The sequence below is a fragment of the Vigna umbellata genome, chromosome 3 (genome assembly GCF_029865625.1).
Source record: "Vigna umbellata cultivar VRB3 chromosome 3, Vumbellata_1.0, whole genome shotgun sequence".
NCBI classification, from domain to species: domain Eukaryota; kingdom Viridiplantae; phylum Streptophyta; class Magnoliopsida; order Fabales; family Fabaceae; genus Vigna; species Vigna umbellata.
In genome coordinates this window covers 23429728-23452839 of record NC_142167.1, presented here as the reverse complement: position 1 = coordinate 23452839, position 23112 = coordinate 23429728, and the positions used below count along the sequence as shown (strand labels likewise).

At 35.0% G+C, this 23112-nt stretch overlaps 1 protein-coding gene across 1 annotated transcript; it reads right to left on the bottom strand.

Moving 5' to 3' along the window:
- Nucleotides 1-612: 612 nt before the first annotated feature.
- On the bottom strand, nucleotides 613-2004 carry LOC148201996 (uncharacterized). The gene has a single exon (XM_088108359.1). It carries the CDS (start codon nucleotides 1876-1878, stop codon nucleotides 613-615), a length of 1266 nt encoding a protein of 421 aa, XP_087964485.1. The 5' UTR covers nucleotides 1879-2004.
- Nucleotides 2005-23112: the final 21108 nt, after the last annotated feature.

The following is a 23112-nucleotide window of genomic DNA, read 5'->3' as shown; positions in this document are numbered from 1 at the left end:
AAGGTTTGATGCGGAAGCGGTTTGAGCGATGGAGAAGTGTTTTAGGCGGTGAGAAAGGATCTAATCGGTGGAGAATGGTCGTGAAGCAGAGATGAAGATGTGGTTCGGAGGGATCTATCAGACGTGAGAAGTTTGAGATTCGGAGATGACGAATCTCATGAGGAAAAGGATTCGGAGGCTTCGCTGATGAAATCTCGTGAGGGAATAAGGCACGCGTGGCATTAGATATGATGCAAGCCCCGAGGAAGCTTTCAATTGATGAGAGTGGCGTGAGATGGATGCTACGGAGGAGAGAGAATCTGATAATGGAAAATGAGAGAATGGATGGTGTGAATGGAAGGTGGCTAGAGGAGATCCTTTGGGATTCTCTAGCTTTGACTTTCAAGGTAGAATTGATCTGGAGTGTTCTCAACAGAATAACAATTCATTATGCTCAAAAGTCCCTTACAAGAGGTGGTGGCATGTCTATATATAGGACTAAAAGTCCCTCCTATCTAGCACATGCCTAACACCTTTTACACATGTTTTAATAAAAGTAAAAGAAATACTATACTAAACTAATTAGCCTTGGTCCCCGCGTATCATCCCCTCCCCCTTGGAAAGGATTTGTCCTCAAATCTGATGGTGCTTTTGAAGACTTATTTTTGTTAGCTTCATAAGGGTTCCTCCTGGGTCAAATATCCATCTGCAATAAGCATCAAACATATCTCTAATTAGTTTTCTTTGACCCAATAAGATATATAAAAGAATATGTGTAGAAGAAGGTTTCCAAATTTTGAAATTTTTAATTTTAATATAACAAAGAAACCTTTCTTCATTTGAAATTTTATTTGTATCTTGAGTTATTGGTAACCATAAAGGTAACCATAACCCAAGTTGGAAATTTGCATGTGTTGAAAGTGATAACATTTTTAAAGATGGAGTGGCCAATTCTTTGAAAGAAAAGTGAAATTTGGAAAATTCAAATATAAATGGATAAGAGTGAGAGGATAGAAAACCTCCCCTTAAGAGTTTGACTTCTAATGTAGGAGGAGATGTTGCCCTTAGTTGCTTTGATTTCTTTTCTTCCATTTCTATCCTTTCAACTTCTTCCTTTTCTCTTCTAAGTGTTTCTTTTCTCTCTTTCTCTCTTCTTTTCTCTTCTTCTCTTTCTTCCTCATCTCTTCTCTTGTTTTCTTCCTCTTCTCTTCTCTTTCTCTCTTCCTCTTTTCTTTTATTTCGTTCTTCCTCTTCTCTTCTCTCTTTTTCTCTTTTTTCTCTTACTTCTTGCTTTTGTTTTTCTCTTTTTACCCTCTCAATTCTATGTTTGCTTGTCTCTTCCCATAGCCTCTTGAGTTTTTCTAGAAACTCACTTTCCGAGAACCCACTTAAATTTTGAATGAATGACTCACCTTCTCTAATAAGCTCTCTCATAAGTTCTAAGTTTTTTTCAATTTCTCGAGGCACAAACTTTCTTCTCATACAAGCTTTCAATTCATTCCAATCATAAATGGGATATTTTCTACCTATCTTAACATGATATTGCCTATCATCCCACCACTCTCTTGCATGCTTTTTAAAACTAGAAGTGTAAAGATTAAGAATATAAGATTCATCATCTCTAGAATAGAAGGATTCATATTTACTTTTTCTCACCATGAATGAATGCATGTCATTAATTTCCTTTTCCCAAGCTAGGTATGTTAATGCACCAATATCATCACCAAAGAATGGAATATTTTCACTAGCTTTTTTATACAAATCATCTTCAATCCTATCAAATTCATAAGATGAACAAGACTTCCTTCTAGCTTTATCATGTTCTCTTTTGATTCCTTTGTAACTAAGTTGCTTATCAAAATTAAAATTCCTAGAAGACCTATATGGATAACAAGACATCTTTGTTTCTAAAAGTTTTCTAGTGTAAAAGATATACAAGATTCACACTTAGACAAGTCCCAGGTAAGAGAGGTGAGTCATGAAGACTGCTTAAGTACCAAGTCTTGCCTTGCCAGAAATGTCTTAGGTTACTACTAGTTACCCTTTAAACTAAAATCACTTTTAAAATCAAAGGACACAACTCACAAACAATCACAACAATTAAACACTAATAAATGAGACTTTGCGGACTCTAATGTGACAAGGCTTAGAGTTTAATCCCTTTTAGCCTAAAATCACCCTAAACGTAAGACACTAAAAATTAAACACCAACAAGAAAAGTTTTGCCAAGAGTTGAAAGAGCACCAAGGACTCTTCCAAGACACTTGGACTTTGAATGGCCTTTTACAATGAAATTAAGAAAACTAACAATATAGCCTATTACAACACCAGATGAAGAAACAATTAAAAAAAAAATAACAGCTATGCTTCAATCCTGGTCCTGATTCAAATCCGCATGAAGAATCTAGTGCTCCACTTTTTGGTTGCTTCTGGACAACGTTGGAATCTCCTAGCTCTTGGTTCAACTCTACAATCACAAATGTACAAAGCTGGATCAGAGAGCTGCTAACAAACCTATTAGAAGAAGGAAGTTACACTTAAATGAGCCTTCCCGTTCTCGGTCTTGTGCAATTGAGACATTGCATAATTCCTATTTGCTCTCAAACTGTTCCAAATATTCTGCACAGTTAATTTTCAACCAAAATCAGCAGGATACTCATTTAATATTATCACTTACATCACTTACAAGCTAAAACAGAATAGCAATTCACAACAAAGGGTAAGTTAGACAACTTCCCTGTTTTGAATGGTTGTTTCTAGCCTGTTTCAAGATCCACACTGAAGTGTTCCTGCTACTGTTTCGTCAATAATATTCTGCTCAACTAATGATTCATTCACATCAGCTCTGCACACCTAAATCTCAACAGAATCCAGCAACAGAATCCAGCACAGTGAATTAAATTCAGATTGGATGTAATTCAATGCAGAAAACTAACCACCTAATTAATTCAGTCACCAAGTCAGAACTGGTATTTTGGTGCTTTAATCACTTCCTAAAACAGGAGAATGCATTGGCAATTAAAAACAAATTGATGCACAACTGATTATGACAAGAGCAACCTTTTCAGAAAACTCAGTGAGTTACACTGGGCAGAGACAATGGACCAAACTAGTCAAGAACAATGTCCTAAACTAATTCAGAAATCAAATAAATGGACAAAGAGTAATGAGAGGCAAATCAGAAATTGGCAGTTTTAAAACAGTGTTGTTGCACTTCCAAAAATGCTCATAAAACAATCAGCACATTATTTGCAAATCCTATGCATCTACCAAGTTCCCATAGGTCTTGTCAAATCAGAATCAGCATTCAACATGCTCAATTAAACCATGAAGTCACAGTTCACTTTCAAAACAGTGATTATATCAAGGAATTCAGCAAGCAATGTTTTAAAATAAAATGAATGCAATGACAGTTTATACATTCACAAGTACAAATAGCATCACCAGGAAATCAATAATAAATGAGAACAACAGTTATTTCAGTTGCAGTTGCAACAAATCACAGCTGCTTCATTCTAATTATTCCAACTTCTTTTCCTGCACAATGAACACAGTCAACAAATGGTTAATTGAAACTGAACTCTCTTGCAAATGCCAAGGAATTTTAGGCTAAATTAGCCTTACTAAGCTCACAGCACTGAGGTTTCTCTTTAAAAATTTAAACACTCAAATGAAAATGTAAAAGAGAAATTTTCAGTCTAGGCCAGAGAATCTTGTGGATCACCACCACCTAATATGCTACCATTCACACTTACCTTCTTTCAAATCCCAAAAACCAGAATGGAATCAGATTTCTCAATCAGGAAAATGGCTAAGATAAACAAGGTAATGGAATGACAAAAACAGCAGAGCAACTGACTTGAGATCAAATTAATAAAGCAAATAAAAGATCCAATTATGATTCAGCAGAACATGATTAACATGTGAGAGACAAAACTAGATAACCAACAAATGACAAGCAAGAAACAAAGCTTTTGATCAAAGTGAGCACTCAAATGGAACTTAATGAATAGAGCTAGAACAGATTTTTAAAGCAAGAAAAATCAAAACCCACAGCAAGTTGAAACTGAATTCACATGCAGCGTACAGAACTGAATTTTCAAAACTGTTAAATGGAATGCCACAAAGAAACCAGTGTATATGTTTAAATCTGAAATCTGTTTTGAAATTGGTTTCAACTGGATTGTACAGGTCTGAAAAGCTTTTTACATTGAATATATCATATTCATCTTTCTGTATATTTATTTTTTATCACAGATCCTTGCTATTGCTACAATCCAGTCCTCTTGAAATGATCTAATTCACAAGAAAATTCAGCACTGCAGTTCCAACTTGTACAAAAAATTTGAACTTAAAATTTGGGGTTTCAAAGGTGAAATTGCACAAAGGCTGATATAACTCGAATTAAGCTATTGCATCATGTTTGAAATATCAAAACAACTTGTTTTGCTCTGAAGTTGGATGCAGAAAGTAGTAATTCGAAAATTGAACTTGCAATAGCCAATTATGCAATCAAACAGCTCAACTACACCACCAGTTTTAAGTTTTATGGAGTCAATTGACAAATTATTGATGAAAATGACTTTAAAACAGCAATTTGAAGCTTAAACACGACACAAGGAAGTTAATGCAAGATTTCCAGCATGATCTATATGCCAGAACAGATTTTAAAACAAAAAAACTAGACTCAAACAAGATAATGCAGATCGGTCAACTGCAACTTTGATACTATTGGAGTGTTCACAAGATGCCACCAAGCTATTTGCTTCAGCAATTAATGGCTTAAGTGGTGTGCACCTGATACTAACTCATTCAATCATTTTATCACCAAAATAATATGTATTGGCCATGACAATAAACGCAAATCAAAATACACATCAACAGTACGTTAAATCTGAGATTACGGTCACTTTTGCATGCACCCGAGCTCACAATGAAGGTATCATAGCTCATATGGTGTATAGCCACTGATCATATATTCCAGAATCTCAGAAAAACTCAACACAGCTTTGAACACAAAATTTATGACATTTTAAGCAATTAAACATGACTGTAAACATGACAGAATATGATTCATCAATGAAAATGACTCAACAAAACTTTGGACCGATTAAGATGATGAAAGACACAACCAAAACAAGGTTAGCATACAAGAAATGACTCAAGCAGAAACTTAATGAACAGATCAAGACCAAAAACACATGAATCAACACAAGACAGAGAAGGAATCATAATGAACAACACGAATATTGAAGAGATTCAACACGAATGAATAAGATCAAGACAGAATCGAAACAACTCGTGAATTTCATAACAACGCAAGAAATTTAAACTCAGATCAGAGACGCAAATCAATGGAGAGATACTTAACTTTCGAAGCGCGGAGAACCTGAGCTCTGATTACCACATGATAGGCGACAGCTTGAGCTGAATCCGGAAACGACGAGAAATCGGGATTTGCTCGAGATGAAGACCGGGAAGCAGCGGAAGAAACAGACGTAGTCAAGAACCCTAGCATTTGGATTCGAAGATGAACAGCGAGGAACAAACCAGAGATTCGAGGTTTGTTCGGTAGAAAACCTAAGGTTTGATGCGGAAGCGGTTTGAGCGATGGAGAAGTGTTTTAGGCGGTGAGAAAGGATCTAATCGGTGGAGAATGGTCGTGAAGCAGAGATGAAGATGTGGTTCGGAGGGATCTATCAGACGTGAGAAGTTTGAGATTCGGAGATGACGAATCTCATGAGGAAAAGGATTCGGAGGCTTCGCTGATGAAATCTCGTGAGGGAATAAGGCACGCGTGGCATTAGATATGATGCAAGCCCCGAGGAAGCTTTCAATTGATGAGAGTGGCGTGAGATGGATGCTACGGAGGAGAGAGAATCTGATAATGGAAAATGAGAGAATGGATGGTGTGAATGGAAGGTGGCTAGAGGAGATCCTTTGGGATTCTCTAGCTTTGACTTTCAAGGTAGAATTGATCTGGAGTGTTCTCAACAGAATAACAATTCATTATGCTCAAAAGTCCCTTACAAGAGGTGGTGGCATGTCTATATATAGGACTAAAAGTCCCTCCTATCTAGCACATGCCTAACACCTTTTACACATGTTTTAATAAAAGTAAAAGAAATACTATACTAAACTAATTAGCCTTGGTCCCCGCGTATCATCATTTCTGAAAAGGGAATAGAAGTAGACCCTGCTAAGATATCTGTGATTTCGCAGTTGCCTTATGTAACACCCAAATATTTTAAAGGATATTACTGATAGGAGAGACTAAATTAATTTGATATCTCATATAAACAATCAAACTTTATTTCAATTACTCCAAAGTGTTAGCAAAATAATGAAGAAGAAATTTTGATGATGCCCAAATCAAGTCAAGAACAACCATGACTCATGAAGAATGATCTTTGAAGACTTGTAACCTTTTGTAATAATTGTATGAACATAGGAAAATTAGTAGTTTCATGTATGCATTCAAAAGTGATGTAAAAAGTAAACCAGAAGCAAAAACTGTGCAGTGCTAATCGATTAACAGAGGGTGTTAATCCATTAGCGTTAATCGATTAACAGAGGGTGTTAATCGATTGTTCCAGTGCGCCATGGAGAAGCCAAGCAGTGCAGTGCTAATCGATTAACAGAAGGTGTTAATCGATTAGCGTTAATCGATTAACAGAGGGTGTTAATCGATTAACAAGGTGAACGTTTGAAAAACTAGCCGTTTTTTTAGAGCCGTTGAAGTATCCGTTGGGTTGTTAATCGATTAACCACTGTAGCTAATCGATTAACACACTCAGAAAGGCTGAAAACGAAAAATGGAGGAGCCTTTGGATGAGTCTATAAATAGACTCTCATTTTCTCTCAACTACAACTCTTTCCTTGTGCAAAAATCTCTGAACTCTTTGAGAACTCTATTGAAGCTAAAGAAACTCTTGTCTGCAAAGTCCTGAAGTTCTACTGCAGTGACAGAGGAATAACTTGTTCATCCTTGGTGTGTCTGAGGAAGTGTCTGGAAGAGAATCATCCTTCGTGAAGTATTCGAAGGAAGTGTTTCATCCTTTGTGAAGATTCAAAGGAGGTGTTGTTTCATCTCTTGTGGCTTCAAGAGAGGTGTTTTCTAAACTTTTACAAATTGTATCTGTGTGATTGTAGTTTGTAATAGTTTTGTGATTAGTGAAGTGTTTATCTTGTTTTTGAGATAAGCGACTGGACGTAGGATTGGTAAGATCCGAACAAGGATAAAATCAACTGTGCAAATTTCTCTCAACCTTACTCTATTTTATTGTCTTTATTATTTGCTAAGTAAGTTTAATTGAGTAGAAATTTTTAAGGCACATGATTTTAGTAAGAACCAATTCACCCCCCTCTTAGTTTGTTATTCCACGCTAACCATTCCGCTGCAGCCGCTCTGACAATTGGTATCAGAGCTTGCTTTGATAGTCATTCAAATGGCGGGATCGCATCAAACATTCGCAGAGGGTGCTTCTATCAATAGACCACCATTGTTCAAAGGTGAAAATTACGCATTCTGGAAGGTTAGAATGCAAATTTTTATGGAATCTATTGATATAGATATTTGGGATGCTGTTGCATCTGGTCCTTTTGTTCCAATTAACAATATGCAGGAACCAAAGCCCCGTGACCAATGGACTGCTGAAGATAAGAAAAGATTTGGTAATGATGTAAAAGCTCGTAATATTATTTCATCTGCTTTAACTGTTGATGAGTTTTACAGGATTTCTATTTGTAAAACTGCATAAGAAATGTGGGAAGTACTTAGAGTAACCCATGAAGGTACAGATGATGTTAAGAGAGCTAGGAAGAATACCTTAATCCAGGAATACGAAATGTTCAGGATGAAGCAAGGGGAAACAATAGTAGATGTTCAGAAACGCTTCACCAACATCGTAAATCATCTTATTGGATTAGGTAAGTCTTTCGATACTGATGAGCTTAATATTAAAATTTTGAAATCTTTAGACAGGTCTTGGCAACCAAAAGTGACTGCAATTTCTGAGTCACAAAATCTCAACACAATGACAATGGCTGCATTATTTGGAAAGTTGAGAGAGAATGAACTTGATCTCGGAAGACTAGATGAAGAAGAAGCAAAAACTAAGAAAAAGACTCTAGTCTTCAAATCTGAGATAGAAAAGAACAAAAGCAAAATGGAAGATGAAGACTCAGAAGAAGATGAAAATTTGAGTCTACTAATCAAGAGGTTCATGAAATCAAAAGGCAAAGGGAGATTCAGAAATGAAAAGAGAGAAAATCAAGGATCTTCCTCAAACTATAGATGCTATGGTTGCGGAGAAAAGGAACACTTAAAAGCAGACTGCCCAAATCAAAAGAAGGGTGAAGAAAAGAAAGAAAAGAAGTTCTTCAAGAAAAAGAAAGCATACATCGCATGGGACGATGACAACGAATCAATTTCTGACTCGAGCAGTTCTGATGAAGAAGCAAACATATGTCTAATGGCGGATGACGATGACGCTGGAAGCCAAGTAAGTACATCTAACGATTCAGATAATTCTAGTCAATATGATAGTGAAACTGAATTGCATGATACTTATGCTGCTTTATTAGTAGAATCCGAAAAATTAGATATAGCTCATAAGAAATTGAAAAAGGATTTCAAAGAGTTAAAATTAAATTTTGGAAATATTCTTGAAGAAAATGAAAATTTGAAAATTACTTCTGAAAATTTCTTTAAGATTAATGAAAATTTGAAAACCAAATTTACAAATTTGTCTGAAGAAAACAGAAGTTTGAAAAATAAATTTTTATATCAAGCAGAAGAAATTAGAAATTTAAAAAGTAAAGTTTTATTTTATGAAAAAGTAAAATTTATTGCAAATAATGAATGTGAATCATGCATTAAATTCAAATATTTTTCTGAAAACACAACCAATGGAGAATGTAGTAAAAATAATGAAAATAAGGTTGTAAAAAATAAGTATGTTCCTAAAATTAAGCATAATCATAGAATCCGTAGAACTTGGGTAGAAAAAGGAACAACTTATAGGAACACAAATGTTGCATCATGCTTTTATTGTATGAAAAAGGGTCATACATCTAACAAATGTAAAATTAAGCATTATGGTGTTCCAAGTGGTAGATATGCTTGGGTTGTAAAATAATTTCATTATCTAACCCAAAGGACCCATACAAAATAGTTGGGTACCTAAATAGCTTGTTCTTTTTATGTTGTAGGAATTATCAAAACCAAGGAAGTATATGTGGTGTCTTGACAGTGGATGTTCAAAACACATGACCGGAGATAAAAAGACATTTACAAGCTTCCGTAAAAAGGAACGAGGCTTTGTCACCTATGGTGACAACAACAAAGGAAAAATCCTTGGAATATGAGATATTGGAAGTGAAGATACCTTGATGATCAAAGACGTACTATATGTGGAAGGATTAAAGCACAACTTAATTAGCATTAGTCAATTATGCGATAAAGGATTCAAGGTAACCTTCGAACAAAATTCTTGCACTATTTATAAGAATGATTCTTCTGAAATTGCCTAGAAAGGAATTAGGCATAACAATATTTATTTGATTGATTTAGAAAATGCATCAAATAGGAATATTTCATGTTTAGTAGTAAAAGAAGAAAATCCATGGTTATGGCATAAAAGAGTTGCACATATTCATATGCAACAATTGAATAAACTCATTTCTAAAGACTTAGTAATTGGTCTACCAAAACTAAAATATGTGAAAAATAAATTGTGTGATGCATGTCAAAAGGGAAAACAAGTGAAATCATCTTTTCATTCGAAAAATGTTGTTTCTAGTTTAAAACCCTTAGAACTTTTGCACATGGATTTATTTGGTCCCTCTAGGATAAAAAGTTTTGGAGGAAATTATTATGCTTTAGTTATTGTAGATGATTATTCAAGATATACTTGGACTTTCTTTCTTACTCTTAAAAGTGAAGCTTTCAAAGAATTTAAAAAGTTTGCAAATTTAGTTCAAAATGAAAAGGACTTGAAAATAAAGGCTATTAGAAGTGACCATGGAGGTGAATTTCAAAATGAATCTTTTGAAATCTTTTGTGAAGAATATGGCATTTCTCATAATTTTTCTGCACCTAGAACTCCTCAACAAAATGGAGTTGTAGAAAGAAAGAATAGATCCTTAGAGGAACTTGCTAGAACTATGTTAAATGAATATAGTGTTCCTAAACAATTTTGGGCTGATGCTGTGAGTACTGCATGTTATGTATTGAATAGAATGCTTATTAGGCCAATTTTGAAATGTACTCCTTATGAACTTTTTAAAGGTAGAAAACCAAATGTTTCACATTTAAGAATTTTTGGATGCAAATGTTTTGTCTTAAATAATGGAAAACAAAATTTAGGAAAATTTGATTCCAAAGCCGATGAAGCTATTTTTCTAGGATATTCTCTAACTAGCAAAGCTTATAGAGTTTTTAATTGGAAAACACTTGAAATAGAAGAATCTGTGCATGTTGTCTTTGATGAAATTGTGGACCTTGAGGCAAAACCTCTTGAGTCAGATGAATCAGATGCAGGTGAAAATGAAGACTTGCAAAAGACAACCAATGAAGAGAAAACGAATAATCCTCAAGATAATGAAGATCTTAACAAAATATGGCAACAACCTAGAGGATTATCATTGGACAATATCATTGGCGACATATCAAAAGGGGTAAACACTAGAAGAAACTTAGTTAATTTTTGCATGAATGTAGCTTTTATGACGAAGATAGAACCTAAGAACATTAAGGAAGCTCTTCAAGATGAACAATGGTGTATAGCAATGCAAGAAGAACTCAACCAGTTTGAAAGAAATCAAGTTTGGGAATTGATTCCTAGAGAAGATACTCATCAAGTAATTAGAACAAAATGGGTATTCAGAAACAAACTGGATGAAGATGGAAACATCACCAAGAATAAAGCTAGGCTTGTGGCTCAAGGATATAGTCAAGAAGAAGGTATAGATTATGATGAGACATATGCTCCAGTTGCCAGATTAGAGGCAATATGCCTACTTCTTGCTTATGCATCTATAATGAAATTTAAATTATTTCAAATGGATGTTAAAAGTGCATTTCTAAATGGTTTTATAAAAGAAGATGTGTATGTTGAACAACCACCCGGTTTTGAAGATTTTAAATTTCCAAATCACATCAATAAGTTAAAGAAAGCACTTTATGGTTTAAAACAAGCACCTAGATCTTGGTATGAAAGACTTAGCAATTTTCTTTTAGAAAATGATTTTAATAGAGGAAAAGTTGATTCCACTTTGTTTATTAAAAGAGTCGGAAAACATATTTTGATTATTCAAGTATATGTTGATGATATTATTTTTGGATCAACTAATAAATCTCTTTGTGAGGAATTTGCTAAGACTATGCAGGGTGAATTTGAAATGTCTATGATGGGAGAATTAACATTATTCCTCGGTCTTCAAATTAAGCAAACGAAAGAAGGTACGTTCATTTCTCAAACTAAGTATTGTAGAGAAATTCTTAAGAAGTTTGAAATGGACAAAGCAAAGGAAGCATCTACACCTATGGGAACCTCTTGCTATCTTGACAAAGATGATTCAGGTAAAGAGGTAAATCAAACTAAATATAGATGTATGATAGGTTCTTTGTTATATCTCACTGCTAGTAGACCAGATATTATGCAGAGTGTTTGTGTGTGTGCTAGGTATCAATCTAGTCCTAGAGAATCTCACCTTACAGCAGTTAAAAGAATATTGAAATATCTTAAGGGAACTGCATCCTTTGGTTTATGGTATCCATCTGGAACGGAACCTAGTCTTGTAGGATTTTCTGATGCAGATTATAGAGGTTGTAAGATAGATAGAAAAAGCACAAGTGGAACATGTCATTTTCTAGGTAGTTCCTTAGTTTCTTGGCATTCTAAGAAACAAGCCTGTGTAGCCTTATCTACCACTGAGGCTGAATATATTGCTGCAGGAAATTGCTGTGCGCAAATTTTATGGATGAAACAGCAATTAGAAGATTATGACATTCATTTAGATCATATACCACTTAAGTGTGATAATACAAGTGCAATAAACCTTACAAAGAATCCCATAATGCACTCTAGAACCAAGCACATTGAGATTAGGCATCACTTTCTTAGAGATCATGTGCAAAAAGGAGATTGTGAAATAGAATATATTGATACCCAACATCAATTAGCTGATATTTTCAACAAAGCATTGCCTAAAGATAGATTCTTTGAGCTTAGAAGAGACTTAGGGATATTGAAAACATGTTAAAAATTGAAAATAAGAACAATTTGCTGATTTTCAGAAATCAGCGTCAGTTAATCGATTAACGTTAATCGATTAACAGGACCTGTTAATCGATTAGCATACGTTCCAGGCAGTAAATTCTGCCCAAAAATAGCCGTTGTAACGGCTATAAACGGTCACTTTTTGAATTTGAACGTTAGGGGGGGTCATTTTCAGCCTATTTAAACCCATACCATCCCTCATTTTTACCCACTCACTTTACCCATCCCTCTACAACTCAAATTCACTTCATTTCTTCTCTCAAAATTCAAATCTCTTGCTCTCATGGCTGAACCATCAAGAAGAAGAAGAAGACGAAGCTATGGATCGGAAAGCACACCTCTTGCACGTGGTCCAAATATTCATGGGTGGATTTCCGATGATGGAAAGCATGAAGAATATCTACAAATGTGGAAAGAACGCAAGATTCTTCGTCAAAAATTTGTAGATCTAAATTGGTTTACCACACATCAATTTCAATTTTCTCAGCAATTGATTGAGCAAGGTGTCCAACATCTAATGCAACTTCAAGGGCGTTACTATCCAGATTTGGTAAGAGTATTCTACTACAATCTAAAATCCCAAAATGGTATTGTTTACAATCGTGTAAAAGGGATAGATATCATTTTGGATAATGACATTTGGACAAATGTTGCTCATCTTCCCATCTTAGAAAATACCATGCATGTGCCAAATGACTTTGGTGATTTTAATAAAATTTTGGCATATCGCTCTTTCATGCGCAACCCTCAACAACCTCTACCAAATAGGAGATATCTTCTAGTAGGAAATCTTAGAATGGAGGAAAGGGTTCTTCATTATCTTATTGTATGGTTGCTTTGTCCAAGAGGCTCAAACTTAGCACAATGCTTTGAAATCGATCTCATGATCATGTCTGCCATTACTCAAAATATCAAAATCAATTGGGCAGATCTCATCTCCGACACTATTGTCCGGGCAAAGAGGTATGATAGAGGTCATCTTCCATATCCCCTCCTTATTTCCTTAATCTGTGTTTATAAAGGAGTTGATGTTACGGGAGAGAAATATCTCACCGTCTTAAGAAATCATGAAATTGAGGAATCAGCATTGCATCAAATGGGGTTTATACGACAAGGAAATATGTTTGTCCGTGCTACAAATGATATTGCACAAGAAGAGAACGCATCAGCTGAAGAAAATGAAGATATACCTATGCCTCATCCAACAAATATTGCTGGACCATCCCATCCTCCACAAGTATATAGTCTAGAAAGTATATCTAGACAAATTGAAGAAATGGCCTCTATGCAACAAACAAGAATGGATGATATGATGGCTTATCACACTCTTCGCTATGATGAAATTAATCATCATCTTAAGGAGATTGATGACAAACTAGCAAAACTCTATGTTCTTGATAGTGATGATGAGTCTTAGGCACTTTATGTTTCTATGTTTTTCTTAGTGTGTACTGATACGACTGTCGCGGTCATACAAATTTGATTGCACGAATTATAATGCAGTATAACTAGGAATTGACTCCTAGGTCGTCTCTCAAGGACCAATTTGTGTCGGTTCAGTCTTAGATTTTTAACACGAAGGGGGGGGGGGTGTTTTTGTGATTTTGGTTGAATGCGGTAAAATTAAATTGGAAACTGGAAATTAAATAAAACAGAATTTAAAACACTGAAATAAATTTAAACGACGATAAAATCTGAACGGTAAAAGACGGTAAAAACAGAACAGTAAATATGCAGAAACAGTAATATTAAATGCAGAAATAAAAACATCAGTGAAAATAAACCGTAAAATGACGTTTGAAATTAAAATGAACAGAGAAATACATTGACATAATTTAACGATGCAGAAAATAGTAAACGATAAAAATAAAAGAGACAGTAAAATTAAAAGCACTTAATTGAAAATCAAATTTACCAAAGACACAATACTTGAAATAAAATGCTGTGAAAATAAAATTAACAAACTATTTCCAACACATGATACACTTCAGAAATAAAACACTACATTTTGCATTGTTGAAAAGAGAAACTAAGAAAGCTTGTTACTGGAAATGGAAAAGGAAAAAGGAAGAGGCAGAAGCCTCTTCCAAGCCGTGAGTGGTACTAACTACTCCTAAAATCTAACTACTAAAATCTGCTCCTTTCTGCTTTGGTGCTGCCTTCATTTTATAAGCAATTCCCTCACCAATAGTCTCCTCCCGTGAGGATCTCCCAAATTTGTTCAGACTCCTTTCCCGTGAGAATTGCCAAGCCATCAACTCCACTTTCCTCCTCTTCTTTACGTGAACTTTCACAAATGGTGGTCCCTTTTTTCCATTCAGCATGCATTTGATTCATTCTTCCAAAACCAAAGAAAAATTCTCCCATCTCCTAGTTGGTGGCTCCCACTTTTAATTAAGATGTTTTGCCAAAATAATTTGTTCATCATGGTTTGGAGCTATCCCTTCACACATCCGTAGCCTCCCCTTCAACCATTGCAGCTCTGTAGAATCTTCTTCCTCTTTATATGGTGGGTGTGAACTGCTGGATGCTTCTCCTTTTTTTCTTCCAATGGCTGGACACTGCTGCACCATGCCTCAAAACCGTGAGCTCCTCTCTTCTATCAACTCTTCTTCCTTTTTCATGGAAATGGTCTTCAACAACTTGGAGACTTCATCACGGTGCTTCACTTCTTCCAATCATGAAAATATGTTGTGCTTCTTCCAACTGGTTGGACAGTCTTGATCTTCTCTCCAAGCTCAACCAGTGAGCGTGAATCTCCTCATGGGTTGTTGTTATCCAGCTGCTGCATTCCTTTCCAAAGCCAAACACACCTCCTTTTCTTGCTGCTGCTGCCCAAGCTGTCATGGCCATGAGCTTTTCTCTCTTCTCGGTAGCTACTCACATCTTTGAAGCAAAAACAAACAATCTCTCTTGGATGTTAGTGTGACCGTGAGTATATCCTCCTCTGGACCAGCTGATTCTCCTTCTTCCAGCTCTCTGGATGTGGAACATCTAACACCAGCACCCTTCTTCCTTTCTCCAGCCATGCTCCCTGAAATACTATATGTCTATTGTCTCATCAGCCAGAGAAGAAGTTGTCCAATTTTGTTGTGAAATACCGTGAAGTGGCCATCATCTTTCATCTTTCAATTTAATAAAATATAACATGTAACATGGAAGATAGCTTTGGCCGTGTGTTTACTTCCTTTGTGGTTTTCTTACAACAAATGGTGGTGGCCCCTACCTCTTTTATGTTGTCTCCCACTAAAAGAATTAAGCTTCCCATTATTATGCATGTGTTTTGCCGAGAATGCTTTGCATGCTTCAATTGAAAACAATATTTCCATGTTTGCTAGCTTATTGAATATGCCGTGTGCTTCTACAAGTGTGGCCCCTCCATTGTTTCATTTCAATTCTATGTGCTTTGGTGTTTGCCCAAGAAAACCGAGAGTTGCCTTCCAATGTGGTCCCTTCCATTATCCTTCATCATTTGGCAAAGAATGAATAGGCATCATGAATTGGCCGTGAGTTTTTATTTTGTTGTAGCAATGTCACTACAAAAATTAACACCACATTACAAAATATAAACTTAAAATAAAACTTTGCAAAATAGAATTTCCAATGGGTCCTAGGCCGTGTGGTGTGTATGTATGGCAAGCCAATATTACTTCTTAAAATTTAAGAAATGAAGGACTTGCTTAAGAGTGTTGAGAGGTTTTAGCACCGTCCAATGATCAATTCCAGCCACCACAAGTGCCAAACAATAAGCAAACAATGTAAACAGATTAGAAGTCACTCAAATAGTAATCACTAGACTGACATAGGAGAGTAAAATAAATACTGGGAACAGCACAAAACGAATTTGAACAAAGTAAAAACTATACGTGAAAATAGACATCCAGACGAAACTATGAAAAAAAATTGCATGCAAAAAGGATAAGAATTGAACTCGAACGAAGACGCACAAGTTGACACAACATTCATGTGGAAGCCAGCGAAAATAAAAATGGCTAAGATGCATTGGCTCAATTGCCATTTTTCATTTAACCTTCAAATGTCCCAAATTTATTTCCAAAATTTTCCTTGAAATTACTAATGCGAATAATTAACTCAAATAATTCAAATTAATTAAAATTAGAATTTCTGGTCAAATTAAGCACAATTAGCAAAAACGGAAAAATATTGGACATTTAAGCACAATTCCCCGATTAATTCTAGCACAATAAACTAAGTGAAGTGAATAAAATATCGGCTCATCATGTACCTTTATATTCCTTGTATGCTTGCCTATTTGAATTCAATAAAAATGATGTTGTTTTTCTTATTATTTCTCTGCATATATGATTTTATTGAGGGGGAGTATAATTTCTAATACATTTAAGGGGAGAAATTATACATCACTTTTTAATAATGATCAAAAAGGGGGAGAAATATATTTAAAGCCTTAAATTTATTGCAAATATTTCTAAGTTCACTAACAATTGTTTCTTCCTTAAGTTATGTTTTAAAATACAGATTATTATCAAAAGCTTTAAATCAAGAATGTTTTGATCATCATCAAAAAGGGGGAGATTGTTAGCAAAATAATGAAGAAGAAATTTTGATGATGCCCAAATCAAGTCAAGAACAACCATGACTCATGAAGAATGATCTTTGAAGACTTGTAACCTTTTGTAATAATTGTATGAACATAGGAAAATTAGTAGTTTCATGAATGCATTCAAAAGTGATGTAAAAAGTAAACCAGAAGCAAAAACTGTGCAGTGCTAATCGATTAACAGAGGGTGTTAATCGATTAGCGTTAATCGATTAACAGAGGGTGTTAATCGATTGTTCCAGTGCGCCATGGAGAAGCCCAGCAGTGTAGTGCTAATCGATTAACAGAAGGTGTTAATCGATTAGTGTTAATCGATTAACAGAGGGTGTTAATCGATTAACAAGGTGAACGTTTGAAAAACTAGTCATTTTTTTAGAGCCGTTGAAGTATCCGTTGGGTTGTTAATCGATTAACCACTGTAGCTAATCGATTAACACTGTCAGAAAGGCTGAAAATGAAAAATGGAGGAGCCATTGGATGAGTCTATCAATAGACTCTCATTTTCTCTCAACTACAACTCTTCCCTTGTGCAAAAATCTCTGAACTCTTTGAGAACTCTATTGAAGCTAAAGAAACTCTTGTCTACAAAGTCCTGAAGTGCTACTGTAGTGACAGAGGAATAGCTTGTTCATCCTTGGTGTGTTTGAGGAAGTGTCTGGAAGAGAATCATCCTTCGTGAAGTATTCGAAGGAAGTGTTTCATCCTTTGTGAAGATTCAAAGGAGGTGTTGTTTCATCTCTTGTGGCTTCAAGAGAGGTGTTTTCTAAACTTTTACAAATTGTATCTGTGTGATTGTAGTTTGTAATAGTTTTGTGATTAGTGAAGTGTTTATCTTGTTTTTGAGATAAGCGACTGGACGTAGGATTGGTAAGATCCGAACCAGGATAAAATCAACTGTGCAAATTTCTCTCAACCTTACTCTATTTTATTGTCTTTATTATTTGCTAAGTAAGTTTAATTGAGTAGAAATTTTTAAGGCACACGATTTTAGTAAGAACCAATTCACCCCCTCTTGGTTTGTTATTCCACGCTAACCATTCCGCTGCAACCGCTCTGACACAAAGTACAATACCAAACTTACAAACTTTAAAAAATATAGTCTTCACCATTGAAATTTCAACTTATAAATTTTACACAACATAATCTTCCCAATACAAATTTATTCTTTTTACAAAAATCCCTGAAAGTTTTTCCCCGCATCTCTCTCATCTCTAAGCTTTTTCAACCGCATCTGCAACATTATCTAATCACATATAACATGAGTTATATGATCATAGTACAAACAAATAAGGGTAAGCCAACCATATCATAAAATCATTAAACTTGTAACAAAAATATTAAAATCATGTATTTCTGCAATTGATAAAATATCATTATTCCGATGTCATTAATTCATCATTATCAAAATCATCTTTCTCATTTCCATAAATCTTACAAGTGTACCATGCTTACTCATGAAGCCTTATGGTCAGACCGCTCTCTACCTGCTTCCTTAAGCCTCGCTTATATACTATGTCTTACTTTTTGAAGCCTTATGGTCAGACCCCTCTCTGCCTGCTTCTATAAAACTTACGAATCATATGTTTATGTCAAAGCCTTATGGTCAGACCACTTTCTGCCTGCTTTCATAAACCTCAGGTGTTACTTTGCTCATACCAAACTCTCATGGTATAACTCGAACATACTACTCCCGGTAGTAAACATCATTTCATAAGTAATGATTTCTCATATCCACTCCAACATTTCATAAAAACCAACAATTCATACCCTCTTATCCACCTAACTCAATCATGTTCATTCTTTAATCATGAATTCATAATAACCCGTTTTGGTATCGATAAATTAAACATATTGCCAGATATCATGCTTCATATTATAAACTCATTTTGCCCATAACGAGTATAACTCAACATATTTTCACCAAACAAAGATCATGGATCAACCAAAATACATCACATATCTTAGGAACTACATTTTAAAGTCTGGGCTCAATGTAATGATAAATAAAATATATATGAAATTTTTACCCTGATAATATTATGCATCTACAATCAACTTGTTTTATTTTATTTTCATTCTAGTAGAGATTTTTCTTTACCCCAATTGGTCACCGGAGAGGACCCAGATGTCTGAACGCATCAAACTCACCTTCGACGCCAGCACATATGACTAGTCACAACTGACTGGACCAGGCCAGGGCTGCTCTATGATCAGGGATGTGCCAACTCAGGTTTTTAAGGTTCCTTTATCCTACCAACAAAGGGAGGCCTTCAATAATTAACAATTTATTTATTTAATTTATCTACCTTGTTTTCTTATACTCTAAATCTTAAAATGCCTAATTTTACTTCCTCTCACAACAACCTCAAACCCTGTATATATATTTAATACCCATATACAAGCTATTACAAAACCCTTATTCCAAACCTTCCAACAAGATTAATTTCTGCCAACAAACTCATTCAATAAAATCATCACAATAAACATCCATAATAGAATTCATACAAGATAATTATAAACAATTAACAATAATAAAACATTACTATAAATGGTCATAGAAGAATACAATATTTGACAATCATAAAAATAATCTTAATATAAAAATTCATGGGGAAACAAGAAGTTGAATCTGGCAGAGCCGGTTAGACAACTTCTAATTCATCCATCAATACAATATAATTAAATAACAAGAACAATACATGTCTGGGGAAATAAGAAGTTGAATCTGGCAGAGCCGGTTAGACAACTCCTAATTCTTCCAAAAATGCAATAAAATAAATAAGTAAAGAAATAAATAATTTGGGGAAACAAGAAGTTGAATCTGGCAGAGCCGGCTAGACAACTTCTAATCCTTCCAAAAATGTAATAAAATAAATACGGAAGGAAATAAAAAGTTTGGGGAATCAAGAAATTGAATCTGGCAAAGCCGGTTAGACAATTTCTAATCCTTCCAAAATACAATAAAAATAAATAAGGAAAACAATAAAATGTTTGGGGAAACAAGAAATTGAATCTGGCAGAGCCGGTTAGACAATTTCTAATCGTTCCAAAATACAAAAATAAACCACTAATAACATACAATTGACATAATATAATCAATATCACATTTTACAACTATCACACTTGGATATTAACACAAAAAACATATTCTCATTTAAAATTCAAAATCATACAGAAACAAAATACTCCATATTTAAGATTTAAAATCAGACAAAAGAAAAATATAGCATATTCAAGACTCAAGATAATACAAAAAGAAATACTCAAAGTTAGCTTCCCTTACCTCTATTCCAGACTTAGTTTCCTCTTCTCAAACCGTTCTCCGGAAACTTCCAGAATTTCCCCTCTTTAACTCGAATTTCCTCTAACTCTCTTCTCTCGCAATTTCTCTAGAATTTTGGTGCAAATCTTCAGCCTCCCCCCTTGGCTATTTATAGCCAAAAATTTTACTATTCACTTTTACTATTCATTTTTACTATTCAAAAATTATTTTTTATTCACCATTCTTATCTCTGAATGATTAATTCTACGTGGAGTGTTCTCTTCCACAATTTATTTTAATATTTTTGTTTTAACTATTCACTATTCACTATTCACTATTTACTATTTACTATTTACTATTTACTATTCATATTTCTAAAAAAAATCCTAAATAAGTTATCAAAAATTTGAAGCTCTCCGTCTAGAATTACTATAACTTTATATCCAAAAATTTACATTTTTCTATCCATTAAAATTATTATTACTAATAAAATGTTAAAATTTACTATTATAAATATTTTTTTTTCATGGATCTTACATTTTAACTTACAAATATTTTCAAGGATCTTACAATCTCCCCAACAACAATTATTTTTGCCCTCGAAAATTATTTATTTAAACAAAGACTATTTAACAAAAAAAAATTACTTACAAAAGAGATATGGATATTCCTTTATCATAAATTCTTCCAATTCCCAAGTCATTTCCTGTGTGTCTTCATTCCAAAGTACCTTTATCGTGCGAATATCCTTCCCTCTTAACTTTTTCATTTGAACATCTAGTATACGCACTGGGCCAACTTCCATTGTTAAATTTTCCTTGACCTGAATTTCATCAACTTCTAACACATGCTTTGGATCTGGAATATACTTCCTCAGTTGGGATACATGAAAAACGTTATGCAAATATGTCAATCGAGGTGGTAGTGCTATCTCATAAGCCACTGGCCCAATCTTTTTGAGAATTTGATACGGTCCGAGAAATTTTGGTGTCAGTTTCCTCATCTTGATAGCTCTCCCGACTCCTGTAGTTGGCGTTACTCGTAAAAATACATGATCTCCTTCTTCAAATTCTAACGGTCTTCTTCTTTTGTCGGCATATGACTTTTGTCTACTTTGAGTTGCTTTCATCCGATCTTGGACTAATTTTATTTTTTCTGTGGTTTGTTGTAATAGCTCGGGTCCCACTGTCAGTGCTTCCCCATCTTGAAACCAACACAACGGTGTTCTACATCTTCTTCCATATAAAGCTTCATATGGTGGCATACCAATACTGGAATGATAACTGTTGTTGTAAGTAAATTCTACTAATGGTAGTATCTCATTCCAACTTCCAAGATGATCTAATACACAAGTTCTCAGTAAATCCTCCAAAGATTGAATAGTCCTTTCTGTTTGACCATCAGTCTGAGGGTGATAAGCCGAACTCATCTTCAACTGTGTTCCCAAAGCCTTCTATAGCGTCTGCCAAAACCTTGAAGTAAACCTTGGATCTCTGTCTGACACAATGCTTGTAGGTATGCCATGCAACCTCACTACTTCCCCGATGTATAACTCCGTCAGCTTTTGTAGTGACATACGTTGATTAATAGGCAAAAAGTGAGCGCTCTTGGTTAGTTTATCAACGATAACCCAGATAGAATCGTAACCTTTTGATGATTTTGGTAAATGTGTTACAAAGTCCATCGAGATACTGTCCCACTTCCATTGAGGAATGTCTAACTGCCGTAACATCCCTCCCGGTTTTTGATGCTCCACTTTTGCCTTTTGACACACCAAGCAGGCTGCTACAGACTCGGCCACATCCCTCTTCATTCCATTCCACCAAAATGACTCTTTCAGGTCCTTATACATCTTAGTCATACCTGGATGTATGCTAAGACGACTTTTATGGCCTTCGTCTAAAATTAAATGTTTTAATTCACTCTTTGTAGGGATACACACTCTGTTTTTAAATCGAAGTATGCCATCTTTACTTAGAATGAACTCCTTAGCTTGATCGGTGTCCAACAACCTGATCTTTTGCTGCAACTCTTGATCCATCGACTGCTCAACCTTCACTTGTTCTAAGAAGTCACTAGTGATTACTAAATGACTACACCATATGTGATCTGGGTTTAACTGCAACCCCAAGTTCATATCACGTAACTTTTCTAACAGTTCTAATTCCTTCACCATCATCGTTGTTATCTGAGCTTGTCTCCTACTCAATGCATCTGCCACCACATTGGCTTTTCCTGGGTGATATAAAAGCTCGAAGTCATAGTCCTTCATATATTCCATCCATCTTCTTTGTCGCATGTTCAATTCCTTTTGATCGAACAAATACTTTAGACTCTTATGGTCACTAAAAACTTGGAAATTTGCCCCATAGAGGTAGTGTCTCCATGTCTTTAATGCAAATACTACTGCTGCAAGTTCGATGTCATGCGTTGGGTAGTTCTTCTCATGCGCTTTTAGTTGCCTAGATGCATAAGCTACAGGTCTCCTTCCTTGCATTAGAACGCACCCCAATCCTTGATATGACGCATCGCATTACACCTCAAAAGATTTGCTAGAGTCTGGAATGATTAATATTGGTGTTGACGTTAGTCGTTGCTTCATATTTTCAAAACTGGCTTCGCACTTATCAGTCCACAGAAATGGTTGATCTTTACGAGTTAACTGAGTTAGAGGACCTACAATCTTGGAAAACCCTTCGACAAAATGTCGGTAATAACCGGCTAATCCTACAAAACTTTGTACTTCAGTTACAGTTTTCGGCCGCTCCCACTTTAGCACAACTTCCACTTTTGCTGGATCAACTGAGATTCCTTGAGCAGAAATCACATGACCCAAAAATTGTACTTTCTCTATCCAGAACTCACACTTTGACAGTTTCCCATACAGTTGATGTTTTCTTAAAATTTCCAACGCCACCCTCAAGTGTTCTGCATGCTTTTCCTTATTCTCTGAATAGATAAGAATATCGTCTATAAATACTACCACGAACTTATCTAAACATGACCGA